Source organism: Trichosurus vulpecula, chromosome 4 (genome assembly GCF_011100635.1).
Source record: "Trichosurus vulpecula isolate mTriVul1 chromosome 4, mTriVul1.pri, whole genome shotgun sequence".
Lineage (NCBI taxonomy): Eukaryota > Metazoa > Chordata > Mammalia > Diprotodontia > Phalangeridae > Trichosurus > Trichosurus vulpecula.
Window position 1 is genome coordinate 65,542,743 of NC_050576.1, and position 26,635 is coordinate 65,569,377.

General features: G+C 43.5%; 1 protein-coding gene across 1 annotated transcript; it reads left to right on the forward strand.

Annotated features, from left to right (window-relative positions):
• The first annotated feature begins 5,756 nt into the window (after nucleotides 1-5,756).
• On the forward strand, nucleotides 5,757-25,943 carry EEF1AKNMT (eEF1A lysine and N-terminal methyltransferase). The gene is made up of 8 exons (XM_036753414.1): nucleotides 5,757-6,203; nucleotides 7,351-8,110; nucleotides 12,549-12,748; nucleotides 19,226-19,421; nucleotides 20,440-20,607; nucleotides 22,909-23,121; nucleotides 25,116-25,247; nucleotides 25,581-25,943. The coding sequence occupies exons 1-8, from the start codon at nucleotides 6,051-6,053 to the stop codon at nucleotides 25,853-25,855; spliced, it is 2,097 nt and encodes a 698-aa protein (XP_036609309.1). The 5' UTR covers nucleotides 5,757-6,050; the 3' UTR covers nucleotides 25,856-25,943.
• Nucleotides 25,944-26,635: the final 692 nt, after the last annotated feature.

A 26,635-nucleotide genomic window follows, 5' to 3' on the forward strand; every position in this document is an offset into this window, starting at 1 on the left:
CTTGTTAGCTGCATTCCATCCCTTACCGAGAGCCTATTACAACTATACTTTAAGCCATGGTCCAGAAATCCAAATCTTGATCCAAAACACCATCTTCTTAGCAAGGTGTTGACTTGTCAAATTTTGTCTCCTTGTTCTGAAACCTCTATAGACAATCCAACAGTAATAGTGACAAAAAACCCAACAGTATCCTTAAGGTCTTCAGTTTCATTTCTTGGACATCACAATCATCAGTAATGCTCTTAAAAGTTCCTTTTGGTGATGTCATCACTCCATGAAACAGAAGGCGTGGTTGTCAGGAGGCTTTCTGTAAGGTACTAGATTATAAAGGCATTAAAATGATAGGAGCTTAGAAGATGAGACATCTCACACCTAGGGTGATCAATCAGAGTGATTCAAGGATAAAGAAATATTGAAGATGGGACTTTTGATCATAGATTTAGAGCTGACTGGTCTGACTAACGATTGAACATTTCAAATTGGAATGTCCTATAGACATCTCATTCACAATTGATATTGCTAAAGCCCAGATTTGACTACCTTACCCTTCTGATTAAAAAGTTTCAATAATTTCCTATTGCCTTCAGCATCAAATACTCTGTTTGACTTTTAAGACTTTTATAATCTTTCGAAATCAATTTCATATTACACCCTTCCGTGTGTCCTCCATTCCCACCAAACCGGCTTCCTTTGTGTTCCCTGACATGGTATTTTATCTCTTGCCTCTGGGCTTTTTCATTGGCTGTCCATATGCTTGGAATATTAATTCTTCCTCCCCGTGCCCCCCACTTGCTGTCTTTTAGAATTTCTAGCCACAGTCAAGATCTGGCTTCAAAGATTACCTACTATACAAGGCCTCTTTGGTCCTTCTAGGTATTAGTCCTCCTGCTATTTCCAGTCAAAATAACTATGCATTGATTTTGTATTTATGTCACATCTCTGAACATTTTTATCCTCTCCCTTCTCCATAACTGTTTTAATTTTTGTCTCTATATTTCTGGGCCTAGCATAGAATAGCTGCTTAATAAATTCTTGTTGGAATTGAACTGGTAGCGTATAAAGGTCTCATCCCAATACCCACATGTACTGACGAGTTTGGGCTTCAGATTAAGGCTGGCTATGTCTTCCCTCAGTACTCAGAGAAGGGATAGTGTTTTTCTGAATACTCATGAGCCCCCATGACTGTATTTCCCACAATGATTATAAGTTAATATATCAGTCACCCAGATTTAACTAGCTTTTGTTTTCTAAGGTGACGCAGTAAGGTAGTTTGTATAAATATTCCCAAAAGTCTGTGACATATTCTTCCATTACACTGTGAGCTTCTTGAGAATAGAAACTGGTTTTTTTATTTCTTTTTTAGTTAGTTTGTTTTTGGTCTGCATTTCTTTTATATCCCGAACACATAACATATTGTAGGTACTTAATAAAAGCTAGTTAGCTCACTGACTTCTCTGCAAAACTGGAAAGCATCTGGGCCTGGAAAATATCCATTATTATTGGCTCAAATGCTTCAAGTGGCCCATGACTCATTAGTAAAGCACTTTACCAACTTCCTCTCAGATATGAACCACTTGAATCTCTCTTCTCTCTGGCTCTAATGAGTGGAGAGAGAACACACACACAGATGACACACACACACACACACAAAGACCAGTGGCACAAAGTTACTAGCTTCCTGGAGATAATGAGATTGGCTCGTGATCATTTTAGTCTCAGTTCTGAGCAAAATACAAAAACAAAAACAAAACCTTGCAAAATGCAAATTGGATTCTTAAAATACTTTTTTAAGCACCACCCGCCCCCCCACCTCCCCAAGCAATTTATCATTGTGTTTCAGAGATGGTGATCTCTCAGCCAGTGGAATTTAGCAAAGGGTTTTCTTTCCCTCTCTTACACTTTGGCAAAACACAAACTAAGGACTGCGCTAAAATTATCTTATCTTTATTGAACCTTGGTTGGAAAAAAGTAAATTAGGAGGCAAAACACTTAAGTTATCAAAGCAACCTTTACAAATTAAATTGTTACCATTTATTTTGGGCAATAACAGAAGTGGAGAAACAGAGAAACACCATCCTTTCAACAGTTTCTCAGAGAAACTAGAACTCAGTCACTCTCTGCTGAAGTCTCTTAGTGAGGAGAGCTCGGAGTCAAGGAAAGGAAAACACTCTAGAGGCTAAGGATTCTAAGTTAGTCATCCATCTTCTCATGCCCCCATCTCCTTCCCTCTCATCTTCCCTGGGCTCTCCTCTATTCTCCCCTCCAGCTTCTCCCTCTAACCCTGATCCTGAGATAAGAATACTTGCTGTTCAACTGGAAGAAATATGAGGCCAAGGGGCTTTTACACTTCCACCTCCTAGGAAGCAGTTAGTCCAACCTTGCCAGAAGGGCTTGTTATATATGTAAGCCAGAAGACTTACTGTTGTCCTGAAATCAAATCTCAATGGATAGAACACATTTAAAGCAATTATTACCCACATCAGTCTAAATGTATATTTTTGGGACAATAAAATAGATAATAACAGATTTTTAAAGTATCTTAAGTAATATTAATGAAATATAAGGTCCATGACCTGAAGGCAGCTACTGAAAGATTAATAAGGATTCGTAAATGTATTTAGAGCATGTGATAAGTAGGTTAATATCATATCAAAATACTCAGAACATATAGACATTGCTTTACTGAACAATAGCAAAGGCTTAAGATAGGTACCCACCACTGGATTTGCCAAATGTACCCAAGTCTATGAAAAGGCTAAAATCCAAGAGTAGAATCAAAAGGTCCTCCACGGTCAACTCCCAAATCAATTCAACTAACAATATGTTGACAAAGAGGTGTCGATCAAGTGGCTGAGTCATGTGGATTGGTTTACAGAAATGCAGGTTTACAAAGACAATTAATCACTAGAATTTACTTAAAAAGTATTCTTAAAGTGCTCAGACTTATTGGTCAGTAAAGATTGTGCAGGGAAATGGTAGAAACTGTATAACAGCACTGTAAGTTACAGACAGTTACAGTAGAGTGAGAATACACTAGGAAAAGTAAACTATTTAAATTTATTGATATATAATAAACCTTACAACTTTTTACATCTTCAAAAAAACTTTTAATGTACAATTTGCGTTCTTTTTGCTGTATTCTTTTGTTTTACATGATTTGGCATGGAAGTCACAGAATTTTGGACACATATCCTTTAATTCTTCATCATGTATCACATTGTGTATTAAGGATACCTTTGACTAAATATTCATTCTTCTCAGTCCAACCTTGATTATAGCCCATGGGTGGTTTTCTATTCTTTTCCCTGTTCTTCCATCTTCCTTCCTTCTTTCCTTTATTTCCTCTCCCTTTCTTTTGCACTTTTCCTTGGAGTAATATACATTCTTAAAAAAGCACAGAATGAAGAATGCAACACAAGAAAGCAATGAAACATGTGTATGGCACAAAATCCTGTACTCAGAGAACTAACCAAAAATGGGGAACTGACTCAATCCAGTTCCATCTGGTCCAGGTCAGATATTCTGAGTTCAGTGTCAGTAGGACAAATGCATGATCACTTCTGGCACAAAATTATTGCTAGTTCCAAGTAATCTGCACACCACTGTAACTCCTACCAGAAAAGATACAATTGGGGGTCAGAATTATATACCATCCTTCATAAGCCAACTGATGTCAAATATAGACCCCAAGTGCAGATTGGCACTTAATTGGCTACTTCATAGTTTTTTAAAGAGTTGCCTAGAGTAGGGCTTCTTAAACTTGTGACCCCTTCAGAACTTCTTAAACTGAGGGTCACAACCCACAATTTAAGAAGTGCAGGCCTTGGATAATGAGTGGTTATATGACTTGCCCAGAGTCGCACAGTTAGTATGTGTCAGAGACCGCACTTGAACCCAGGGCCTCCTCTCTCTGATTGCTGTTTTCTGTCTACCAAGCCATGTAACTGCTCAATCTGAAGAAAGCTGAATATATAAAAAAAAGATGGTAGCAGGATAACCACTTGTCCCAAGGCCATTTCTATCTGAACTATGTTGAAAAAAAGAATGAGATGATGATGATGCTGGGATAATGATGACAAAATTAATGACAATAATAATAAATGAGAAGCAGTGTGGCAAGGGGATAGAGTCAGAAATTTTAGAGTCAGGAATAACTTGATGCAAGCCCCACTTCTGACACATCCCAGCTATATGACCACGGGCAAATTACTTGACTTCTCTGTGTCCCAATGACTCTCTAAGACTCCATTGATGGATGAAGTCTCTGCGCTGGGGGTTTCCTATATATTAGAACCATAGTCCAAACCTCCCTTTCCCTTCCATGCATTTATATGGCACTTCTCTGAGGGAACCTTCCATCTCTAATTATCTTTAGGCTCATATGTCTAGAATTTGAAGGGAGGTCATCAAGCCCAAACCCCTTATTTTGCAGATGCAGAAACAGCCCCGGAGAACTGACTGTGACAGGCTCCAGGTCACATAGATAGTAAGGGACAGAGCTTGGAGTTTGAGAAGAAGCATGGTGTATATAGTGTGTGGGGACTTGGGAGTCAGGAACGCCTGGTCAGATTCTGCCTCAGATCCTTAATAGCTGTGTAACCCCGGACAACTTAATTTCACTCTTTTGAGACTTAGCTTCCTCCCATATAAAATGCGAGGGTTGAACTCAATGCCTTGTAAAGTCCATTCCATAAGATCCTATGCTTTGGGCTGAGGGACCTCGTGACTCCCACGTTCTGTTCTTTTCACCTGCGCTGTACGTTGACCTCATTAGAGAACTATAAATGAGTTGAGTTTTATCTACCACCTTCTGCTGACTTCTCCCTTGCCCCTCATTTTTCTTTGCTTTGTGTCTCCATTTTTCTTCTCCCTCTTCCCTGAAGTCCACAAATTACACTCAGTTTGGTATTCAAATAAGTTTGTCCTGTGCTTGCATAAGGCAGGCACGGTGGATAGAGCCCTGGATCTGAAATCAGGGAAATCTGAGTTCAAATTCTGCCCCAGACTATGTGACTGCGGCAAGTCACTAACCTCTGTCTACCTTAATTTCTGTTAAAACAGGGATAACAGCACCTGACTCCCAGGTTTGTTGTGAGGCTCAAATGAGATAGAATTGTAAAATCTCAGGTGAGATAAAAATTGTAAAGAGCCTGGCACTCTACAAATGTTAGTTATTATAATTGTTATTTTCAATTCAATAAACGTCTACTATGCACAGGGGATACAAAAAGATACAAAAGACGGTGCCTGCCCTCAAGGAGACGATATGCAAACATATACAAAGCAAGCTATGTACAGGATGTTTAGGAGGTAATTAAAAAAGGGAAGGCACCAGAATTAGGTCTTGTCCCCGTAGGAGATGGGATTTTAGTTGGGACTTGAAGGAAGCCAGGTCGGTCAGTACTGCAAACCTACCGCTCTATATAAGTACTGGATTTTATTAGCGATCACGACTCTTCACTCTTCAGCCCGAGTTCCCCATCCATGGGGGTTCAGGGCTTCCAGAAGCTGACTGGTTAGGGTATAAACTCCAGAAAGGACCGCAGGGGCAGCCCTTGCTCCTAGATCAGGGTAGACAATATAAGCTCCGCCCCCGCTCCAGCGGCTGTCAATCACTTACTTAACGGGCCCTCCTTAATCTGTCCCTAAGAGAGGTAAAGGCGGCGGAGCCAATGAGGTGCCGGAAAAGGAAAAGGTCCGGCCAATGAGAAGCCAGGATGATCTGGCTAACAGGCCAATCGCGACGCGGCGAACCCGGAAAGAGTTGCAACGTTCTAAAATCCAGTTCTGAGAAAGTGCGGCCGGGATGGGGGAGGGAGACTCCGGGCATGTGGTCCCTGAGCGCTCTGTAACCTGGCTTTAGTCGCGGCTCCGCGGGTCCACGCCGCGCCTGTGAGTGGTCGCTCCGTGTGGAAGAGAGGATCCGGAGGAGAAAAACACCCCTGGGGAAAGACAGCTCCCCCAACCTTGCACGGCCCGGGGGTTAGCTGCCTGGTGTCCACGGAGAGCCGCGGATCCGTCTTACCCACGGAGGTGGTCGGACCGGGACCATGAATCTGCTGCCCAAAAGCTCCAAGGAATTCGGGTCCGTAGATTACTGGGAGAAGTTCTTTCAGCAGCGGGGGAAGAAAGCCTTTGAGTGGTACGGGAGCTACCTGGACCTGTGCGGGGTGCTGCACAAATACATCAAGGCCAAGGACAAGGTAGGGGAGGGGCCCGCACCCCCCACCCCTTGTGCTTCCATGTGCGGGTCTCTGGGCCCGGGGCACCAGCCAGAAGCCCCGCCCTGCGAGCTCAGCGACGCTCCGCAGCCCCGCCGTGTAATGTACATTTCATTCTGTACATTTCACTCTGTACATTTCACCTGGAGCCAGGGTTGCCTGGCCTGGTCTTAGCTGTTTACTTCGGGGATATGGGGTAGAGGGGGTCGGGGATTCCGCAGCTTCTCTGCTTAGCGCCCAGGATGAAGAGGCTCCTTCCGTGAGACTGGGGGCTTCTTGAGGGCAGGTGCTGCCTTGTGCCATTCTTGGTGGCCTGGGAACTTGACAGACATAGTGGGTGCTAAATAAATGTTCACCCTTTTCAGCATTTAGCACAGAACTTGGAATGCAGTAAGCACCGAATTAATGCTTGTTCTTCCTCTCAGTGTTTAGCACAGTCTGGTATGCAGTAGGAATTGAATAAATGCTTGTTCTTCCCCCCCCCCCCCATCGTTTAGCATACTGCCTGCAATATAGTAGTCACTTAATAAATGTCTCTTGATTGTCTCTTTCCATTAGATTATGAGCTCTTTGAGAGCGGGGATACGCCTTTGCTGAATAAATGCTTGTCTTCCCTTTCCCCCAGCTCTTTGCACAATGATGGCACATAGTAGGTGCCCAGTAAGTGTTTATTGATTGACTCAATCTGGCCCCTTTATTTTGCTCAACAGTGGGATATGATAGAAAGAACATTGGAGTCAGGAGAGCCGTTCTGGAGTCAGGAAGACCTGAATGCAAATGTGGACTCACACTTAATAGCTGTGTGACCCTGGGCACCTCACTTAACCTCTGCTTGCCTAAGTTTCCTCATCTGTAAAGTTGGGATAATAATAGCATCAGGGTTATTGTGAGGATCAGATGAGATAATTATCTTTCTGTTCCTTGGAAGTAATCTCTTAGTTTCTAACAGCCCAGACAAGATGAGACCCTGATAACTTTAGACACCTTAAAGATTTTCTCCTCCATGATGCTAGAGCAAGCAGTCTGTCCCTCTCCTAGCTAACCATTATTCACCTCCAATCTGAAAAGATTTCTCCTTTGGTAGATCTTCTCTCAGAAGAGCTCTTTTTCCATCTTTTGTCTTTTCTAGGTGCTAGTGGTTGGATGTGGTAACTCAGAGTTGAGTGAACAGCTTTATGATGTGGGCTACCAGGATATTGTGAACATTGACATCAGCGAGGTGGTCATCAAGCAGATGAAAGAACGCAATGCTAGCCGGCGGCCCCAGTTGAGTTTCCTACAGATGGACATGACGAAGATGGAGTTCCCTGACGCCTCCTTTCAGGTGGTGTTGGACAAGGGTACCCTCGATGCCATCCTGACAGATGAGGAGGAGAAAACACTGGAAAAGGTGGACAGGATGCTGACAGAGGTGGGCCGGGTGCTGCACGTAGGAGGCCGATACCTGTGCATCTCCCTGGCCCAAGCTCACATCTTGAAGAAAGTTGTAGGCCACTTCTCCAGGGAAGGGTGGATGGTAAGGGTGCACCAAGTAACCAGCAGCCAGAACCAGTCGTCAGAGACAGAGTCACAATTTTCCCTGCCTGTCTTTGCTTTCATCATGACCAAATTCAGGCCAGTTTCTGGCTCTGCCCTTCAAATCCTTGAGCTATGTGCTCAGGAACAAGGTAAGCCTGTACGGCTAGAGAACACTGAGCGGCTGGCAGAGGCGGTACGGGAGCGGCAGCGTTATGCCTGGTTGCGGAGCCAGCTGAACCGAAAGACTGGGCCTGGGAGTGTGTCCCTGGATTTATGTGATGGGAGCACCGGGGAGCCACGCTACACTCTACATGTTGTGGACACCCCTACTGTGAAGCTATCCAGAGACAATCATTTTGCCATTTTCATCAGTGAGTTGAGATCCTTTCCTACTTTTCCTAGTTGGGTTGGTTTTCAAGAAAATGGGGCTTGGATTGTTGGGGACGTGTATGTATGTACTTTTACAATAAAGTGGGTCCTATTGAGGGTCAAAGGAGCCAGATCAATATAGAGCTTAGGCCGGATCATGAAGTATCCTCCAGGTACTATAGTGAGAGGTGGATTCCCATCATTGAAGTATAGCCTGGTTTCCTTGGATCAGAGATCTAGAGCTAGAACCAACCTTAGACACCATCTAGTCCATCTGCCTTACTTTACAGATGAGAAAACTGAGACCTACAAAGATTGAGTGACTTGTTCAAGGTCACTCAAGGAGTAAACATCAGAAGGAAAGTCATTGAACAGGGGGAAAGCTCCAGTCACTTAAATTTTCTTTCTTTCTTGTCAGACCAGTGGTCCTACGTTCCTTCATTTGTTCATAGTTTGAGCAAACGTTTAAGTACTTAATGAAGCTGAGTAAATAATAGCTAGCATTTTTATGGCACTTTAAGGTTTGCAAGGCCCCTGATGAACATCTTATTTTATCTTTACAACAATACTGAGAGATTATTATCCTGATTTTAAAGATGAGGAACTCAAGGCTAAGGGAAGCTAAGTGACTTGTCCAGGCTCACACAGCCTGAAGCTGGATTTGAAATTAGGTCTTCCTGACGCAAGGCCCAGTGCTCTATTTATCGTACATTCATTCATTACATTTTTTTCAGCAAATATTTATTGAGCATTTAATGGAGCTCAGTAAATGGAAGTAGGACTCATGCTATGGCAGAAAGAATATTGGACGTGGAGCGAGAGGTCCCAGGTTCAAATCCTGGTTGTACCATTTGCCACCTGGGTGACCTTAAGGTCATTGAATCTCTCTGGGCCTCATTTCCTCATCTGTGAGATGAAGACATTGGACAAGATGGCCTCTGAAGTGCCTTTCATCCAAATTTGCACCACACTAAGATGCTCGGGGTAGTTGCAGGATCTGTCCCTTCAGGAATCTTGCCATATGAAGGAGGATCAGACCAGTGTGTGAATTGATACAATGATAATAACTCACATCTCTGTAGTGCTTTTTAAGATTTGCAGGGTGTTATCTACACAGCAGCCCTGTGAGGTAAGTAGCAAAGTATTATCAGATGAGTTGGGATTCAAACTTTGGTTTCCTAACTCTTCATTCTGTGGTCTCTCCATTATACCATCTTGCCAACAGAGGTTCAAACCAGGGTCCTGGGGGTAAAGGAGGGACTGTTCCTATGTAGGGATGAATGGGAATGGAGCAGGAAGTGGAATTTGAAGAATAAGTAGGATCTTGACAGGCGAGGGTGGAGGAAGCAAAATTCCTGTCTGAAGAACCTCTGGGCTTTTGCTCATGGTGAGTCACTGAGTTTGACCTGAACTCCAGGTATGTATGGGGAGATAACAGCGACAGACCTTTATCAGGTGCTTACTCTGTTCAGAATACTCTCCTAGGTATGGTACTGGTAGGGATGCAAAGTTGTGATAAACCACAGTCCCTGCCCTTTTGGGAGTTAGTTTAGTCAGGGGAATAAAAAAAACCATTACATTAGATACACAATATTACATTATAAGTAAGTGCAAGTTAGAAAACAAAATGTTGGGGGAGATCTGAGGGGTGTGTTAGGGCTATTAGAACAAAGCGTTTTTTAAATAGAAAAAAAAATCAGTAAAACTGATCAGTGCATCAACAAAATAATTACATACAGTCCACCGGTGGATTTCCACCTCTGAAGAAGTAGGGGGGCCGTGTTTGGCTTTTGTAATTTGGGTTTGGATTATTTTTTGGTGGTTCTTTCCCTTTACGCTGTCGTAGTCATCGGTATGTTGTTTTCCAGGCTCTGTTTATTTCATTCTGCGTTAGCTCCTGTAAGTCCTTGTTTCTCTATATTCTTCGTATTCATTGTTTCTTACAGCATACTAATTGATATTCTGTTCAGTTCACGAACTGCAGTTTGTCTGGCCATTCCCCAATCGGTGGGCATCTACTTTGTTTCTAGTTCTTTGCCATCACAGAAAGAGCATATGTACATGCAGGGTGTCCCAAAACTCTTAGCTTAAATAGTTTAAAAGCTTTAATGGTTTAAAGCTGCTCAAAGGCTTTGGGGACGCGCTGTGTGTTGGTGTATATGGAGCCTTTCTTATTTGGGGTATATGCCTAGTAGAATCTTTGAGGTCTACCAGTGTGGGCATTTTGGTCACTTTGTTTTCCTCATTCCAAATTGTTTTCCAGGGTGGTTATATTGACTCACATAGCTCTATCAGCAAGGCACCTGTATGCCTACTTTTCCCCAGCCCCTTCAATGTCGGTTATTCCCTTGACATTTTTGCCAGTTTTCTGGGTGTGAATTAGAACCTCAAAGTTTTTTATGAGTAACAGTTTGGAACATTCTTTCATATCATTGTTTTTGTGAGTTTGTTCTTTTGGTTTTCTTCCCACCTGTTTTGCTGTTTCTCCTTTGTCTGATCTTCATCTAGGTCAAATTCTATTGATTGTGGTTGTTTCCCAAGGCTCTGTCCTGGATTTTCTTCTCTTTTCTATGGTATCTTACTTAGTGATCTTATTAGATCCGCCGGGTCCTGTTATCACTATGCAGATGGTTCCCAGATCTCTGGGCCTCCAGAGTCAGTCTGGGCCTCCCTCTTGAGCTCTAGGCCTTTGTTATTAACGGCCTATTGGGCATTTCAAACTGGATATCCTGTAGGGATCTCAAACTCAAATAGCCAAAATAGAACGCGTTATCTTTCCCCCCAAAAATGATGCTGCTTCCAAACTTTCTCATTACCCTTGGAGGTACCATTCTGCCAGGCACCCAGGTTCTCAAACTAGGTTTCAGCATTGCCTTCTCACTTCCCCCTTGCCACATGTATACAAAATCTTATTGTTTCTTTTTCTGTAGTCACTCTTGGTTATATTCCCATTTCTTCCCTCACACCTTCTGTTATCATCTCCTCGAGAACTACTTCAATAGCCTCTTTATTTTGACCTCTGTGCCTCAAGTCTCTCCCTACAGTGATCCATCTTCCACACAGCAACCTAAGTGATTTCCTAAGGCACAAGGTCTGACTGTATCACCCCTCTCTTTAGTGGCTGGGATCCAATATAAATCACTCTGGCGTTTAAAACTCTCCACTCTGACATCTTCCTATACTTTGTACTCAATACTGCCCTTGATAGGCTCCACCATCCAGCCCTACTGGTTTATTTGGTGCTTGCTTCCTTCCCCTTCTCCACGCCTTTGGGGTGACCGTCCCTTTTGCCTGGAATGCTTTCTCTCCTCATCTCTGCCTCTTAGTATCTTGGGCTTACTTCAAGACTTAGCTCAAATTCTGCCTTTAGCGAGGAGTTCGTTCTAGGTGCCCTTAGCTATTAATGTCTTCCCCTCCTGGTTCCTCTTTTATCTACTCTGTATGTATTTTGTATATCCCTGTTAATTACAAGCTGTCTCCCTCATTAGGATGTATGCTCCTTGAGGGCAGAGATTTTGTTTCAACTTTGTATCCCCAGTACATAGCCCTATACCAAGAACATAATGTAAGCTTAATAAATGCTTATCGACTGACTGATTATTACCAATAGCCTGCATTTCTTCTTTTGAAAATTGTTCATATCATTTGACTATTTATCTATTGGGAAATGGCTTTCTGTCATATGTTTTTGTTAGCTGCTTATATACCTTGGATTTTTTTTGCTAGTTGACTGCTTCCCCACTTACCCTATTTGCACTAATTTTATTTGTACAAAAATATTCTGATTTCATGTAATTGAAATTATTTCTTTTATTTATCTAGTCATCTCTCTCACTTGTTTGCTTAAGGCTCCTCAGCCACAGCTGCAAAAACATCCTGACCTTGTTCTCTTCCAATTTGTTATAATATGACCTTTTATTCAGTTTCAGTTTTCGGTGGCGTATCAACATGTTGGCCTAACTCTAATTTATGACATAGCTCTCCAGTTTTCTCAGCAGTTCTTGTCGAATAGGGGCTTCTTTCCTCAGTTGGGCTTTAAAAGCTTAGATGAGCCTTCAGCAAGCAGAAGGAGGGAGAGATATTACTCCTAACAGAGAGAGAAGACTGAGTAAAAACGTGTGGACGTGTGAGAGCACAGTATCTAATTGGGTTTAGAAAATAGCCTTAGAGTATGGCAGCTACGTGAATGGCCACGGCCCCAATGCCACCGTTTCGACTTGCTTAGTGCATTGTATACCAGAGAATGATAGCCCCCCTCTTAACCATGTAGCTTAGAATTGGGTTTGGCCTGGTTCAGAAGTGAGGGACAGTGGCAGAGCTTCTTGGGCCCCTTGCTTCCCCAAGGCAGGCTGCATTTTGGGCCATGTCGTTGGGGGTACATCTTGGCCCTAGGTGTAAACATTGACCCTAGTACCCCTAACACCAAGCCTTTTCTTACAGTTCCCCAGGGCCGAGAGACAGAGTGGCTGTTTGGCATGGAGGAAGGTCGGAAGCAGCTGGCAGCCAGTGCGGGCTTCAGGCGACTGATCACAGTGGCCCTGCACAGGGACCAGCAGTACCAAGGCATGGACAGCATCCAGGCCGAGCTGTCAGGGAAAGTCATGGAGCTGGCACCTCCAGGGCTGCCAGCCCAGCAGCAGGTAATGTTGCTGCCACAGCCACTGAGGCTCAGGAAGGGACCTTTCCTTTGCCCCTGGGAGATCATATCATTCTCATTGAGAACTCAAACAATTTGTGTTTAGATAATGCCTACCACCTATCTTCTCAGAGGTGACACTTTGGCGGTGTGACAGGAGAGAGAATACAACATGGAATCAGAGGCTGTGGGTTCAAATTTAGCCTTTGCCATTTACTGCATGTGTGATCTTGGGCAAGTCACTTAGGGTCATTTGACCCTCAATTTCCTCATTTTTCAAATGAGAGGATTGGACTAGATACTCTGAGGCCTTTTCTGGCTTTACATCTGTATATATAATCCCTTGGTCCAATCAGTAGATTTTTCATTTTCTGTTCTTTTCCTCACCTTTTTGAGCTATTTTATGACTCAAGGGCACTTCCGCCTGAGGGGTGGAAAGGGATATACACAAAACTCAGCTCAATCATATTTACTGCAGGTTAGCATTTCTGTGCTAGTTGGGAAAAACTTGACCATTGGACACAATTAGAATTTGAGCCTTTTTATGCCATCTTGGCCCATCTTTACTATGAGTAGTGGGTGAATATAGAGGGAAGGATTTTTGTATGTTGCTGGTGGGGAAACTGAAGCAAACATTTAGTGCTGTAGTGGTAAATTGGGAAGTAGAATCTAGGTTATCCAGGCATCTGGTCTATTGGTCTACTTTGCACACTGTCTTGTTTCACAAAACAGCTCATTTGTCTTTCTTGGCCAGACCTTGGGATCGATGTCTTTTAGTTACCGGTTAGGAATTTTCCTGGGAAGCTCCGATGTTGTGGTTAGAATGTAGCTTTTTCTCACTGAATGGGAACACAAAATCAAGGGGTCATTTGGTGGGTTATTTTTTCAGCTTGGCTAACATGAAGATTTCTATATATAAAAAGGAGGCAAAGAGGATTGTAAATGAAACCCTGCATCTCCATTCCATACAGCTTGTACTTCTTTGTATAATTACATGATGCATTCCACCCACTAGTTTCGAAGCTGTCCTGCTTGTCTGTGTCTTCCTAACCCTCTGTCTGGTCTCTTCTGTTCAGTTTTTTAAAAGCTACGGTAGCCCTCTTGTCTTTCTTTTTTCTCCTCCCAGTGCCATTTTTATTCTTCTTTGCTGTCCAAATCCTCCCACTCCCAGTTTAAAAAACAAAACGGCAACCTTTGTAACGAATTTCCATTTTGTGTCTATCACCTCCCTTGTCAGGAGATTGGAAACGTCCTTGGGAATAGTGTTTGGCCGTGGAATTGCTCAGGGGGCTAAGTCTTTCAGAACTGTTTGTATTTGCATTTGTAATGTTATTAATATCAGTTGTTTTCCTGATTCTGATCACTTCACTTTGCATTGCTTCAGATTTCTCTGAAACCTTCCCTTTGGTCACTCCTTATGGCACAGTATCATTCCGTTACATTCATGTACCATCGATTGTTTGGCCATTTCCCAGTTGGTAGGCACCTTCTTAGTTAACAGTTCTTTGTCACTATGAAAGGAGTTGCCATAAATATTTTTGTACATGTAGCCCTTTTCCTCATTCTTTGATCTCTTTGGGGTCTAGGCCTAGTTGTTGGCAGCTAAGATGCAGGAAGAATACTATACCCGTAGTTAGGAAGACCTCCGTTCAAATTCTCTCGTAGATACTTCATATCACTTCACCTCTGTCTGCTTCAGTCCCCTCCTCTGCAAAATGGGGATAATAGCACCTACACACCAGGGTTGTTATGAGAATAAAATAAGATAAGATACGTAAAGTACTTTGCAAACCTTAGATCACTCTATTAGTACTAGCTATCCAGACTGCTTTCTAGTTTTCCAAAATCCAAATCCAAACTGGATCCCAGTTTTCCTGAAAGTTTTTGTTGAATAATGAGTCTTTAGCCCAGGAGTTAAAATCTTTGAATTTATTAAACACTATTCTACCGTGGTTAGTCATGTGGCCAGTAAACATTCAGGAAGCTCCTGTAATGTGCCAGGCACTGTGCTGAGCTCTGGGGATACGAAGAAAGGCAGAAGACAGCTCTTGATCTCAAAGAACTTAGTGGTGAAATGTGGGGAGACAGCAAGTAAACAAATGCGTATGAACGAGCCGTGTCCAGGGTACGCAGGAAATAATAGCAGAGGCACCAGAGCTAAGGGACTGAGAAAGGTTTCCTGTAGAAAGTGGGATTTTCACTGGGACTTGAAGGAAGCGGGGGGATGGAGAAGAGGAGAGAGAGTGTTCAGGCATGGGGAACAGCCTGGGGAAATGCTTTAAGAAGAGACAAGGAATGTCTTGTTTGAAGGACAGCTAGGAGGCCATTGTCACTGGATCAGGAGTACATGGGGAGATGTAAGGTATATGAAGACCGAGAATGTGTATCGAGGCTGGGTTAGAAGGCATCTTGAATGCCAGAGGATTTTGTATTTGATCGTGGAGGTGATAGGGAACCACTAGAGTTTATTGGATAGGGGAGTGCCATGATTGGACCTTTACTTTAACAGGAGTGGGGACCCTGCGGTTTTGAGGTCCTTATGTGGTCTCAAGGTTTCAGGTTCCTCATCCTGCTTTAGGAAAATCACTTTGGTGGCTGAAAGGAGGATGGATTGGAGTGGGGAGAGACTTGAGGCAGGTAGACCCACCAGCACACTACTGTAGTAGTCCAGGCATGAGGTGATGAGGGCCTGTACCAGAGTGTTGGCAGTAAGAGGAGAGAAGGGCATATAGTTGAGATGTATTAAAAAGGTAAAATTAATAGGCCTTGGCAACAGATTCGATATGGGAAGTGAGAGATAGTGAGGAGTGAGGGTGAAACCTAGGTTGAGAACCTGTGGGATAGAGAGGATTTTGGTCCTTTCAACAGTAATTGGGAAGTGTGAAAGGGGAAGGGTTTTGGGAGAAAGATTATCAGTTCAGTTTTAGACATGTTGAGTTTAAGATGTGTGCATGACATCCAGTTAGATGTCTCCAAGACAGTTGGAGATACAAGGCTGGAGGTCAGCAGAGATTTGGGGGCTGGATAAGTAGGTTTGAAAATCATTAGAATAGAGATGATAATTAAATCAATGGGAGCCAATGAAATTGCCAGGTGAAGTAGTATAGAGGGAGAAGAGAAAAGGCCCCAGGGCACAGCCCTGTGGGATACTCACAGTTAGTTGGCATGACCTGGATGAAGGTCCAGCAAAGGAGGCTGAGAGTGATCAGAGAGATAGGAGGAGAATGAGGAGAGATTCTAAAACCTAGAGAGAAGAGGATATAGAGGAGGAGAGAGTGCTCAGCAGTGCCAGAGGAACCATGAAGAGGCCAGTGTCACTCGATTCTTGGGTGCATGGAGGGGTGTAAGGAGATTGGGAGGTAGGAAGAAGTCAGGTTACAAAGGGCTGTAAAAGCCAAACAGGGTTTTATACTTGATCTTGAAGGTAATAGGGAATCCCTGGAGTTTAGAGAATAGAGGGGTGACATAGTTATTACACCTGTGCTGTTGTAAGAACACTTTGCCCTGAGAGGAGGATGGATTGGTTGATTGCAGTGGTCCAGGCAGAGGTGATGAGGGCTGCCCCAGAGAGGTGGCTGTGTCAGGAGGGAAGGCAGGCATGTGTGAGGGGTCTTGTGAATGTGGAATCAGTAGGCCTTGACAGTAGGTTGGGTATGTGATACGAACTAAGAAGGGGATGAGGATACCTGTGTGACTGGAGGGTGTATTTGTGGGGTGAGGGTAAACATAATGAATTCAGTTTTGAACATCATTGTTTAAGATGTCTATGGGACAGCCATTTCTAGATGTATAATAAGCAGTTGGAGATGTGAGCCTGGAGTTCAGGAAAGAGGTCAGGGCTGGATAGATAGCTCTTCAGCTTATTTGCATAGAGATGATAATTGAATCCATGGAAGCTGGTGAAAATGGCATAGAGGGAGAAGAGAAATGGGCACAGGACCCAACCTTGAGGGACATCCATGTTTAGCAGACATGACCCAGTTGAAGATCCAGCTAAGGAGACAGAAGGAGCAGTCAGACAGGTAGTAGGAGGGCACGGTGTCACAAACACCTACCAAGAAGAGGGGGCCGGGGGGAAGAGGGTAACGATCAGTGGCACAGGTTGCAGAGAGGTCAAGAAGGAGAAGGACTGAGAAAAGGCTATTACATATAGGGATCAAGAAGTCATTGGTGACTTTGGAGAGGGTGGTTCTGATTGAATGATGAGGTCAGAAGCCAGACTGCAGAGTTAAGAAGAAAGTGAGAGAAAGGATTGTTGGGGCATCTGTTGCAATCAGTTTTCTCAAGGAGTTAAGCCAGGAGAGGGAGGTGAGATAGAGGGCAGTAGCTAATGGGGAATGGATGGATTAAGGGAGGGCTTTTTTAGGGTTGGGGGAGACATGGGGCATATTTGTAGGCAGCAGGAAAGCAGCTGGTAGATGGGGAGAGACAAGATAAGTGAAAGAATGGGGATGTTAGATGGTGAATGTTTTATCCACAAAAACTCATAGAAACTTTCCCCAAAGAAGTTATGGAGTTTTATTCTTCCTTTGGTTGGGTGTATTCTTCCATTTCTTTTCTTTTGCTTTGTTTCTTAACTCTGTAATTTAAATACACCTCTCCATAGTTCTGTTTTCTTTAGTTTTGATTTCTAGTGGCATAGTCAGATATTTACATTTATATACGTATATGTATGTATGTATGTATATAGGTGTATGTATATACACACATATAATGTGTAGATATGTATGTGTAGATATACATATATTTGCATATGTGTGTGTGTATCTATATACATATATATGAGATAAATTGTAGAATAATATTCCATTACAGTTCCAGTAACTTAAGAGAAGGAAATGGCAAACCACTTTAGCATCTTTGCCAAGAAAGCCCCAAATGATGTCACAGAGAGTCAGACACAACTGAAATGAGTGAGCAGCATCCAGCTTGTTCAAAGCTCAGCTTATGTGCCCCCTCTTTCATGCGACTTTCCGTCAGCCGTTAGTCTGTCTCATCCGAATTTATCTTGTATTACTCCACATAGATTCTGTATTACTCACATGTATGTTATTCCCCTCATTAGAATGTAAGCTCCTCGAGGACAGGGGCGGTTTTATTTTTTTTCTTTGTATCCCCAACCCCTGCCGTAGTGACTGACACATAAGTAGGTGCTTAATAAGTGCTTGCTTGATTACACACATCATAATTTGTTCATCCATTTCCTGATCCTTGGACATGTTGGTTGGATCCAGAGTTTTGTTTTTGCTACTGTATCTAAAGCTGATACAAACATTTGTTTAATAGCATCACATTGTCCTAATAATGTGATTCTTGAATCAGAGATTAGGAAGTTTCATATAGTTCTTATTTAATACAATATTACTTTCCAAAAAGATCTTATCCAGCAAGCAAGTGTTGAATATCACCTGTATGGATGGCGTTAGAACACTGGTGTACAAAGGCAGAAACCATGGCTCCTATCCACAAGGAATATACATTCTACTTGAAAGATGCAGCTTGTCCAAAGATAACCGTTCTCTAACTAGGGCTGGTCTGAGAGTTCCCCTTCACAGTGCAGTTTGCAGTCCATCCAGCTGGCCTATCCAATTCCACTCTTGTCTGTGACCTCTTACCCGGTCACCTCTCATCGTGCTGGAGGTCTTCCTTTCTTTGACATCCTGAGGGTACCGGTGGAGTAGTTTAACTTTCAGACTGTCATCCCTTACTTTTAACTGTATGTGTGCAAAATTGACAAGGGAGAAAGTACTGACAACCAGGAGGGGTATGAGGAATTTTCTGAAGGGGGCACATAGGATGAACCTTAGGGAAGCTGGATTCTAAGGTCTTGGGAGTACTTACATTCCAGGCACAGTGGCAGGAGATAGAATGATGAATTCAGAGAATAACAAAATGGGTCAGTGTCTGAAGGGGAGTAATATATGTTAAAAGCCTGAAGAAATGAGCTGGAGTCAGATTGTGAAAGGCTTTAAATGCCAAGGTGCATTTGTATTTTCTCCTAAAGGCAAGAAGCAGTCATTTGATTATAGAAAAAACAAAACAAAACGAAACTTGTACTTTAGGAAAATTACTTTGGCAGGAAAAATTGAAAGCCAGGAGTCCAATTAGGAAGCTTTCACTGTAGTATGGGTGAGAGGTGATGGTACCTTAAGCCAGCAGTGGTGGCCGTGTGAGTAGAGAGAAGATTGCATCAATTCTCATCTCTACCATTATTGTAATAATGTGTTAATAATAGTGTTATTTCTTCATGATAATAAAATCTTTAAAAATAATAATTTTTCTCCATAAGCTTGCTAACATTGAATTTTACCGTTTTAAGCTCTCTTTTGCAATTTAATAGTCTTTTACCATGTTTTCTTCTTTTCTCTCCCCATTCGCTATTCTCTCGAATAGATAGGAGGTGAATATTGTCTGTCTGACTTTTCGGGGGTAACTTGGTCTTGTGAACCACCTTGATTCCTTTACCTGGCTTTGCCTTCAGGTGCCTTTCTTGTCTGTCGGTGGGGACATTGGGATCCGGACCATTCAGCACCGAGACTGTAGTTCCTTGAGTGGTGACTACATCATTGAGGATGTCCAGGGGGATGACAGGCGCTACTTCCGACGTCTGATCTTTCTCAGCAACAGGAACGTGGTGCAGTCAGAAGCCAGGTTGCTGACTGATACACCTCATCGAGGTAGGGGTCCAGGATGTTGGGGTAAGGGTGGGCGCAGCATGGGTTGGCTTGGAGAGAGCTGGGAGTGTTTATTGGATAGGACAAAAAGCAAGACTTAAAGGTGGGGGCTGATGGCTCCAGGTTTTCCTTCTTGTTCTGTATTTAATTGATAAAGAATCAGGGCAGTGGTGTTTGTTCTGACCTTGAATGAGGGACTTCTCAGCCATAATGGAAAGCAGGGATATTAGTTCACCAAAAAAGATACTGCCTTACATTTTTTTTTTCTGGGTAAATAGTCATTTTAGTAATAATGCTAGCATTTTAATAAAATAGGTCAGTGGCACTCTTGAATGCCAAAGACAAACATGGCGGCAGGCCCATGGTTCATATTCCTTTGGTAAAGTGGGTGTTCCAGAGGGTGACAATCAACTCTGATTGGTTAACAAGTAGTGAGAGAGTGAATATTACAATGAAGCTGCCTCACATTTTAAAGAGCTTCTCTTCCAGGCAACTTCAGGGATTTTGTAGGCAGATCATCTCACTGACTACCTGTGACTTGCCTCCATTCTCTCTTCTTCTCCTCCATCTGCATTTTATTGAAAGAGAAAGTTAACCTCCAATTTGCAGAATTGTCAATTTGGAAGAGATGATAGAGGTCACCTATTCCAAAGTTGCCCTAATGCAGGATATTATTTTACAGCATCTAGCCTCCTCTGCTGGAATACTTCATGCAGCAGGCACCTTGTGTTTCCCTGGCTTCATTAAAGACTAGGCTCAAATCCTCCCTTCCACAGAAGGCCTTTCCTGGTCCCCCCAGCTGCTGGTGCTTTTCCTTCTCTGATATCTTTGTGTACTCTGCATGTGCCTTCCATCTACCCAAATGTGCACATATATTGTCTTGCCCGTTAGAAAGTGATTCCCTTGAAGACAGGCTGTTTTTTGCCCTTTTTTGCAGCACCACTGGTTGTCTGGCACATAATGAGTACTTAGTAAAAGCTTGTTGACTGACTGACTTACTGTTGCTCCCATCATGCCTTAGCCCAAAAGAAGCGGAAAAAAGATAAGAAGAAACTCCGGCCAGCCGATGTGCCAGAGAATCCTTCTGTGCCTGCAAGTCAGCCTATTGATAAAAGTTTTCTGTGCTGTGAACACCACAAAGCCATGATCGCTGGGCTGGCCTTGCTGAAAAACCCAGAGATGCTTCCAGGTGAGAGAGAGAGAATGAATGAATGAATGAATCTGCGAGAGGGAGTGCTGGCTAGAACATTGTATTTGTGTAGGGAGTGGCCAAGTGAAGAAGTGTCCTTGTGGGCAGAGGATCAGGTTGTTGAGTCAGGCAGCCATAGATTCAAGGCCTGCTTCTGACACACCATCTGTGTGATCCTAGGCAAGTCACTTAACCTCTCCGGGGCTGAGGCAACTCTCCAAGAAGAAAAGCTACAGAGAAGGTGTCGGTTCTTGTTGGTGGAGGGAATTTCCACACTGGGAATTCCACATGCCAATGACTTCACAGGTTCAGACCCATTTGCTCCAAACATACAGGTTGCTTCAGTTAAACATATACACATTTGATTAACCAACATGTTGATATCTGGGCACAGTTTTTTGGTCACATAATGAGCAATTAAAAGCTTTTTTATTCATTTCTTTTTAAAGAAGATTATGATAGAACATTCTGTCATCTAGCTTAAGGAACAGATGTTCAGAATTGTAGCAATAGCTTTTGCGTCTTTTCGAGAATGATGTACATAGACTAGTGGGCAGCTAGGTAGTTTAGTGCATAGAATAGAGTGCCGGGCCTGGACTCAGGCAGTCTTCTTTTTTTGAATTCAAATCTGTCCTCAGACACTTGCTAGCTGTGTGTCTCTGGGCAAGTCACTTAACCCTGTTTGCCCCAGTTTCCTTATCTGTCAAAATGAGCAGGAGAGGGAAATGGCAAACCACTCTAGCATCTTTGCCAAGAAAACTCCAAAAGGGGTCATGAGGAGGTGGATGCCACTGAAAAAACTACTGAACAACAAAAATATATAGCTTGTATATGTTTATTTGAGCACTACGTCCAAATCCTCTTCCAAATAAATGTGTCTGGGTTATTTTAGCCTCAAATTTATATAATGCTAAAATGGCTACATGTATTAGTAATTTTTTTAAATTCCTATCTCTGTTTTCCTTATAAATATTTTGAGCCCCTGAACATTGCAGAATCTCCTAAATGAGATCAGTAATTACTCGGAAGAGTTTGACCTAACGGTCTACACAGGAAAAACTAAGTGGATGAAGAATGCTTTTTGTCCAGACCAGGGGTAGGAAACCTGGGGCCTCGAGGCCACGTGTGGTCCTTTGGGTTCTCAAGTGTGGCCCTTTTATTCAGGAAATTTGTCCTGTGAAGTTTGGATTCAATCAAAAGGCTGCACTTGAGGATCTAGAGGGCCACATATGGGTTCAAGGCTGCAGGTTCCTCACCCCAGTCCGTATACCTTGGATAGACATTGTGCATGGGTAATTAGCTAGGCTAGATTTGAGCAGGAGGAAGGAAGTAGCCTAGATTGGCTTTGGGAAATTGTACAGTGCTTTTTATGACCCAAGTTTCTCCACAAAGCAGAAGCCCATATTATAACACCAGTATTCTTCCTGTTATGACTGCAAGCCATGGAATGCCACAATCTAAAGTTAAAATTGAATGTCAGCCAAAGTCCAAGGGAGACATGCAAATCATTGGAGTCTGACTTGCTGGGATCTAAAACCTTGTTAAAGTAATTAAGGGAAGAATTTGCATGAAAGGTGATAAGAGAGTTCTCAAGGCAGCTGTCTTTGGGGGCATTGAGACTGGAAAGCCTTCGTGCCCTCTGTGACTTGGGCAGTTCTGCTTTTCCCTTTTGGGAGAGAGCTCAGGGTTCTTTACCAGGTACATGGTTCTTCCATCCTTTACATGGGAGAAATGGTTTAAAGGACCTGACCAGAAAAATGGATGCCTGGAAGATAAGATGTACTAGCCTTTGGCCAGAATGAAAGATAATGAAGGATGGTTTTTAGGTTGCATTGGTGTCCACATAAACAGAATTAGAAGCAAGACCCCCGAGAGATTGAAGATTTGTTAGTAGACTAGAGCAAGAATTGCCTAGGATGAGAGGGCAAGGGCGGGTTACAATCTGTACCGTTGGAGGGTGTCACCACACTGATGACATCACAAATCCATACTAAGGTATTGACATTTTTTGTTTTCCAATTGCTCTTTTAAATATATTACTTGCATGTTAGAGATGATTCTGTCAGCATGAATCTCTACTTTTAAAACAATCCATGTGTTGAAATTTATAATGAAAATTATGATCATATAGGCCAAGAAGGCAATAACAGCTCAAGTTTATGTTATGTTTTGTAGCTTTCAAAGCGTTTTCTTCATGAAGTCTTGTGTGTGATAGGACCCCCAGTTCCCATGTTCCCTAGGGTTGAGGTGAGATTTTCTGTGTAGGGTACAGCAGAGTGATGTTTCATTGTCTCCCTTCAGAGGCCTTACTGTCGTTACTGGTAGTTGGTTTGGGTGGCGGTAGCCTGCCCCTCTTCCTCCATGATCACTTCTTGAAGTCTCACATCGATGCTGTGGAGATTGACCCTTCTATGCTGGAAGTGGCCACCCGCTGGTTTGGCTTCAGCCAGAGTGACCGGATGAAAGTTCATATTGCAGATGGCCTGGACTACATCACCAGCCTGGCCAGAGAAGGTATTGGCATAAGGAACCTGGGGGGAGGGTGTCTGAGAATTCCAGGACTGGGAGAGACCTTAGAGGTTAACCTGCTAGGAAAAGTGACATATTCATCCCATACTTGTGGGCTTCTGTTTTGACTTGGGGATGAGCCAGCCAACCCCAACCCCCTAAAATCCACATAGCTAGTTGAGTAGTTGGCTGGATGGGTAGGACGTTTGTTGGGAAAATGGCAAAGGGATGGACCAGAGATAGATGCATTTGGCATTTCTGTACCCTGTAGTTCCCTCATGCTACTGGATCTTTTGGTTGACTCCCAGGAATCTTGGGGCTTTAAAAAAAAAAACTTGAGAAAAGCAAAGAGAGTGTTTGTTGGGGCAGCTAGGTGGCGTAGTGAGTAGTGCACCGGCCCTGGAATCAGGAGGACCTGAGTTCAAATGTGGCCTCAGACACTTGACACACTTCCTAGCTGTGTGACCTTGGGCAATTCACTTAACCCCAATTGCCCTGTCTTCCCCCTGCAAAAAAAAAAGGTGTCTGGGGATCTGGGTCACATTCTTGAGGGATGAAATGTACCCTCACTCTTTCTGCTCAAGGTGGCAGTCCTCAGGTGCTTGCCACCTCCTTACTACAGTATGTCCCATGTTCTCAGACTGAAAGTGCATTTACTGCTGTCCGATGTTGTCCTTAGCTTCAAATGAGTGGGTCAGGTAAATGGATTGGGTTGGAGAATTTGTTTGGTACTGAGATGGTTAGGAATTATCTCAAATTTGGGCACAAACTCAATAATCAAGGGGGTGTAGGGAATAGATCTGTGATTTCGTGACCTCCCGGGTAAGGAAACTCCATTTACCAGGGAGGTTAGCATCTTCTCATAGAGTTGGCACTTTCAATCATTCCTTCCCTATTAATTTCTCATGGAATCCCCCATGCCTGGAATACTCTCCCTCCTGTGCTCCACCTACTGGACCTCCCTGGCTTCAAGTCCCAACTAAAATCCAGCCCTCCACATATAGCACAGAGCCTGACACATAGAAGGCACTTAGTAAATGTTTATCGACCTATTGGTAACTATCGTTCAAGTAACCAAGTAGGATGTGTTGACTTACATTTCAAAACATTTCCTACGGAAAGGCAGCATATCCAAAGCTTCCTAATTTAAGTTTCCACTTCCTAGTGGAGCATCTTTGCTTAAATTATAGTCAGCTGTTCATTTCTCCATTATGGCCCATTGTTGGGTACCATTCCCGAACAGTACCAGTTTTGTCGTGGTCATGTCCTATGAGATGTATTCCTGTGTATTCCTATGAGATGCAACCTAGCTGGTGGACGGAGAGGTGGATTTGGAGTCAGGATGACCTGGGTTCAAGTCTCTTACACCGACTGACTGTGTGAAACCCTAAGCAAATTGTATAACCTCTCAGTGCCCTCCCCGCTTCACCCCCATCCCCGATAAGTCACTAATATTCTAAGATCAGATGTTGATCTACATTGGTTGAGGGAGTGAACTCCTTACCAGGAGTTCCCGTTACTAGTGAAATGATGACTCATGCTGATAGCTAACATTATAACATTACATGATACTTTATGGTTTTCAAGGCGTTTTCTTATGTTATCTCACTTGACAACAACCCTGTGAGGTAGGTTTTCTTCCTACTATTTTCCAGGTGAGGAAACTGAGGCAAAGAGGTTAAGTAACTTAAGCACTCAGAGTCACACAGTAAGTGGCTATGGATGAATTTGAATTCAGATCTTCCTACCTCTTACTGACTACATACCTAGCTGCCTCTAAAATCATAGGCTCATTTTAAAATGTGTCCATGCAGTCCGTCTGTGGCAGATATCTGCAACACCCTCTCCTTCCACATATGACCCTTCCCTCTTGCTACTTGCTCATCTTTCACCCTCTCCTCCGGCCAGACAAAGGGTATTTGTTGTAGGAATTCAAGGCATATTAGATTAGCTGGATGAGATTTTCCATTAATTGTGGGCCAATCTTTTCTTCCTCCCAGCACAGGCTCGCTATGATGTCATCATGTTTGATGTAGACAGCAAGGACCCAACGGTAGGAATGAGCTGTCCGCCACCAGCCTTTGTGGACCATGCTTTTCTGCAGCATGTCAAAGGGATCCTGGCCCCAGAAGGTATGGGCAGTGTCTAGGGGGAGCGGAACTGAGGGAAGGGGCTCTTTTTTCATCTGATGGAATGGTTGTTCTTTTGCCTCTTTGCCTTTTGGCCTTTTAGTTCACTAGAGGCAGGTAGGCCTGGACTCAGGAAGACTTGAATTCAAATCCAGCCTCAGACACTTACTAGCTGTGTGATTCTAGCAGATCACTTAACCTCTGGCTCTCTCAGTTCCCTCAGCTGTAAAATGGGGATGATAATAGGGTTGTTGTCAGGATCAGTGGGATCCGTGTAAGTGCTCTGTCCCTAGGCTGGAGCCCCTCTGCCCACTTTCTCTCTTCTCTGCCCTGAAGGTGTCTTCATTCTGAACTTGGTGTGTCGAGACTCGGGACTGAAGGACTCAGTGCTGGCCGGACTCAAGAAGGTGTTCCCTCTGCTCTACGTACGGCAGATTGAGGGTGAGGTCAATGAGATCCTCTTCTGCCAGCTGCAGCCTGAGCATAAGCTGGCCACCCCTGAGCTCCTGGAGATGGCCCAGGCCCTGGAAAGGACACTCAGGAGACCAGGGAAGGGCTTCGATAGCACGTATGTCCTCTCGGACATGCTCAAGACCGTGAAGATTGTGTGATGACCAAGGGCAGGGGAATGGAGCAACATAACGGGTCTTTGGTGCCAGAAACGTAGAGAAAAATAAGAAAAGAATTTGAAAGCCTCTCACTTCTCTCTCGTCTTCATAGATTTACTCTCTGTTACATAGCCTCTGCTATGTAACTGTTGGGACTTTGGCTTGCCCTGGGTCTGGGAGAACAAAAGAAGGCTTCTGCCTTAAATATCTCTCGATATTTGGGCTCCCACCTCCCAGAATTCCCCACTGAGCTTTCCTTCCTCCCTGGTTCTAGTTAACCTCATAACTGAGGCTACAAACCCTGGGTTATTAGGGAAACAGGATTCCAGGACCAGCATTTACTAAGTGCCTTAGAACCCCTGGTGCTTAAATGGATTGATCACATTTAATGGGTTTCGGGTTCTGTCTGGTAGATCTTTAGGAAAATCTCATGTCCATTGAATTCAACAAATATTTCTCAGGTGCCTTACTTTGTGTACAGCACTGAATTGGGCCCTTGCCCTCATAGAGTTTATGGTCTAGTTAGGCCCAGAGAACTATAGTGCCCACTCTCACTCACATGCATCTCCTTAATGCACATAAAATCTAAGGGGCAAGTTCAGTGAGGGCTTCATGAGGGGGTGGCATTTGAACTGGATCTTATGGAATGTGTAGGAATTCGATGGGCATTCCAGACACACAGAAGAGTATAAGCAAGGGCATAGAGAGGGGAGAGTATAAGGCCTGTTTAGAGGGGCAAGAGGGTAGAGTTTGACTGGAGCATGAAGTGTATGAAACAGTGAG

Excerpts from the sequence above, each read along its gene's own strand:
- EEF1AKNMT (XM_036753414.1), top strand. The coding sequence starts at position 6,051 with ATGAATCTGCTGCCCAAAAGCTCCAAGGAATTCGGGTCCGTAGATTAC. Across the intron at positions 6,204-7,350 it reads ACATCAAGGCCAAGGACAAG|GTGCTAGTGGTTGGATGTGG; the intron begins GTAGGGGAGGGG and ends TGTCTTTTCTAG. Across the intron at positions 25,248-25,580 it reads AGGGATCCTGGCCCCAGAAG|GTGTCTTCATTCTGAACTTG; the intron begins GTATGGGCAGTG and ends TCTGCCCTGAAG.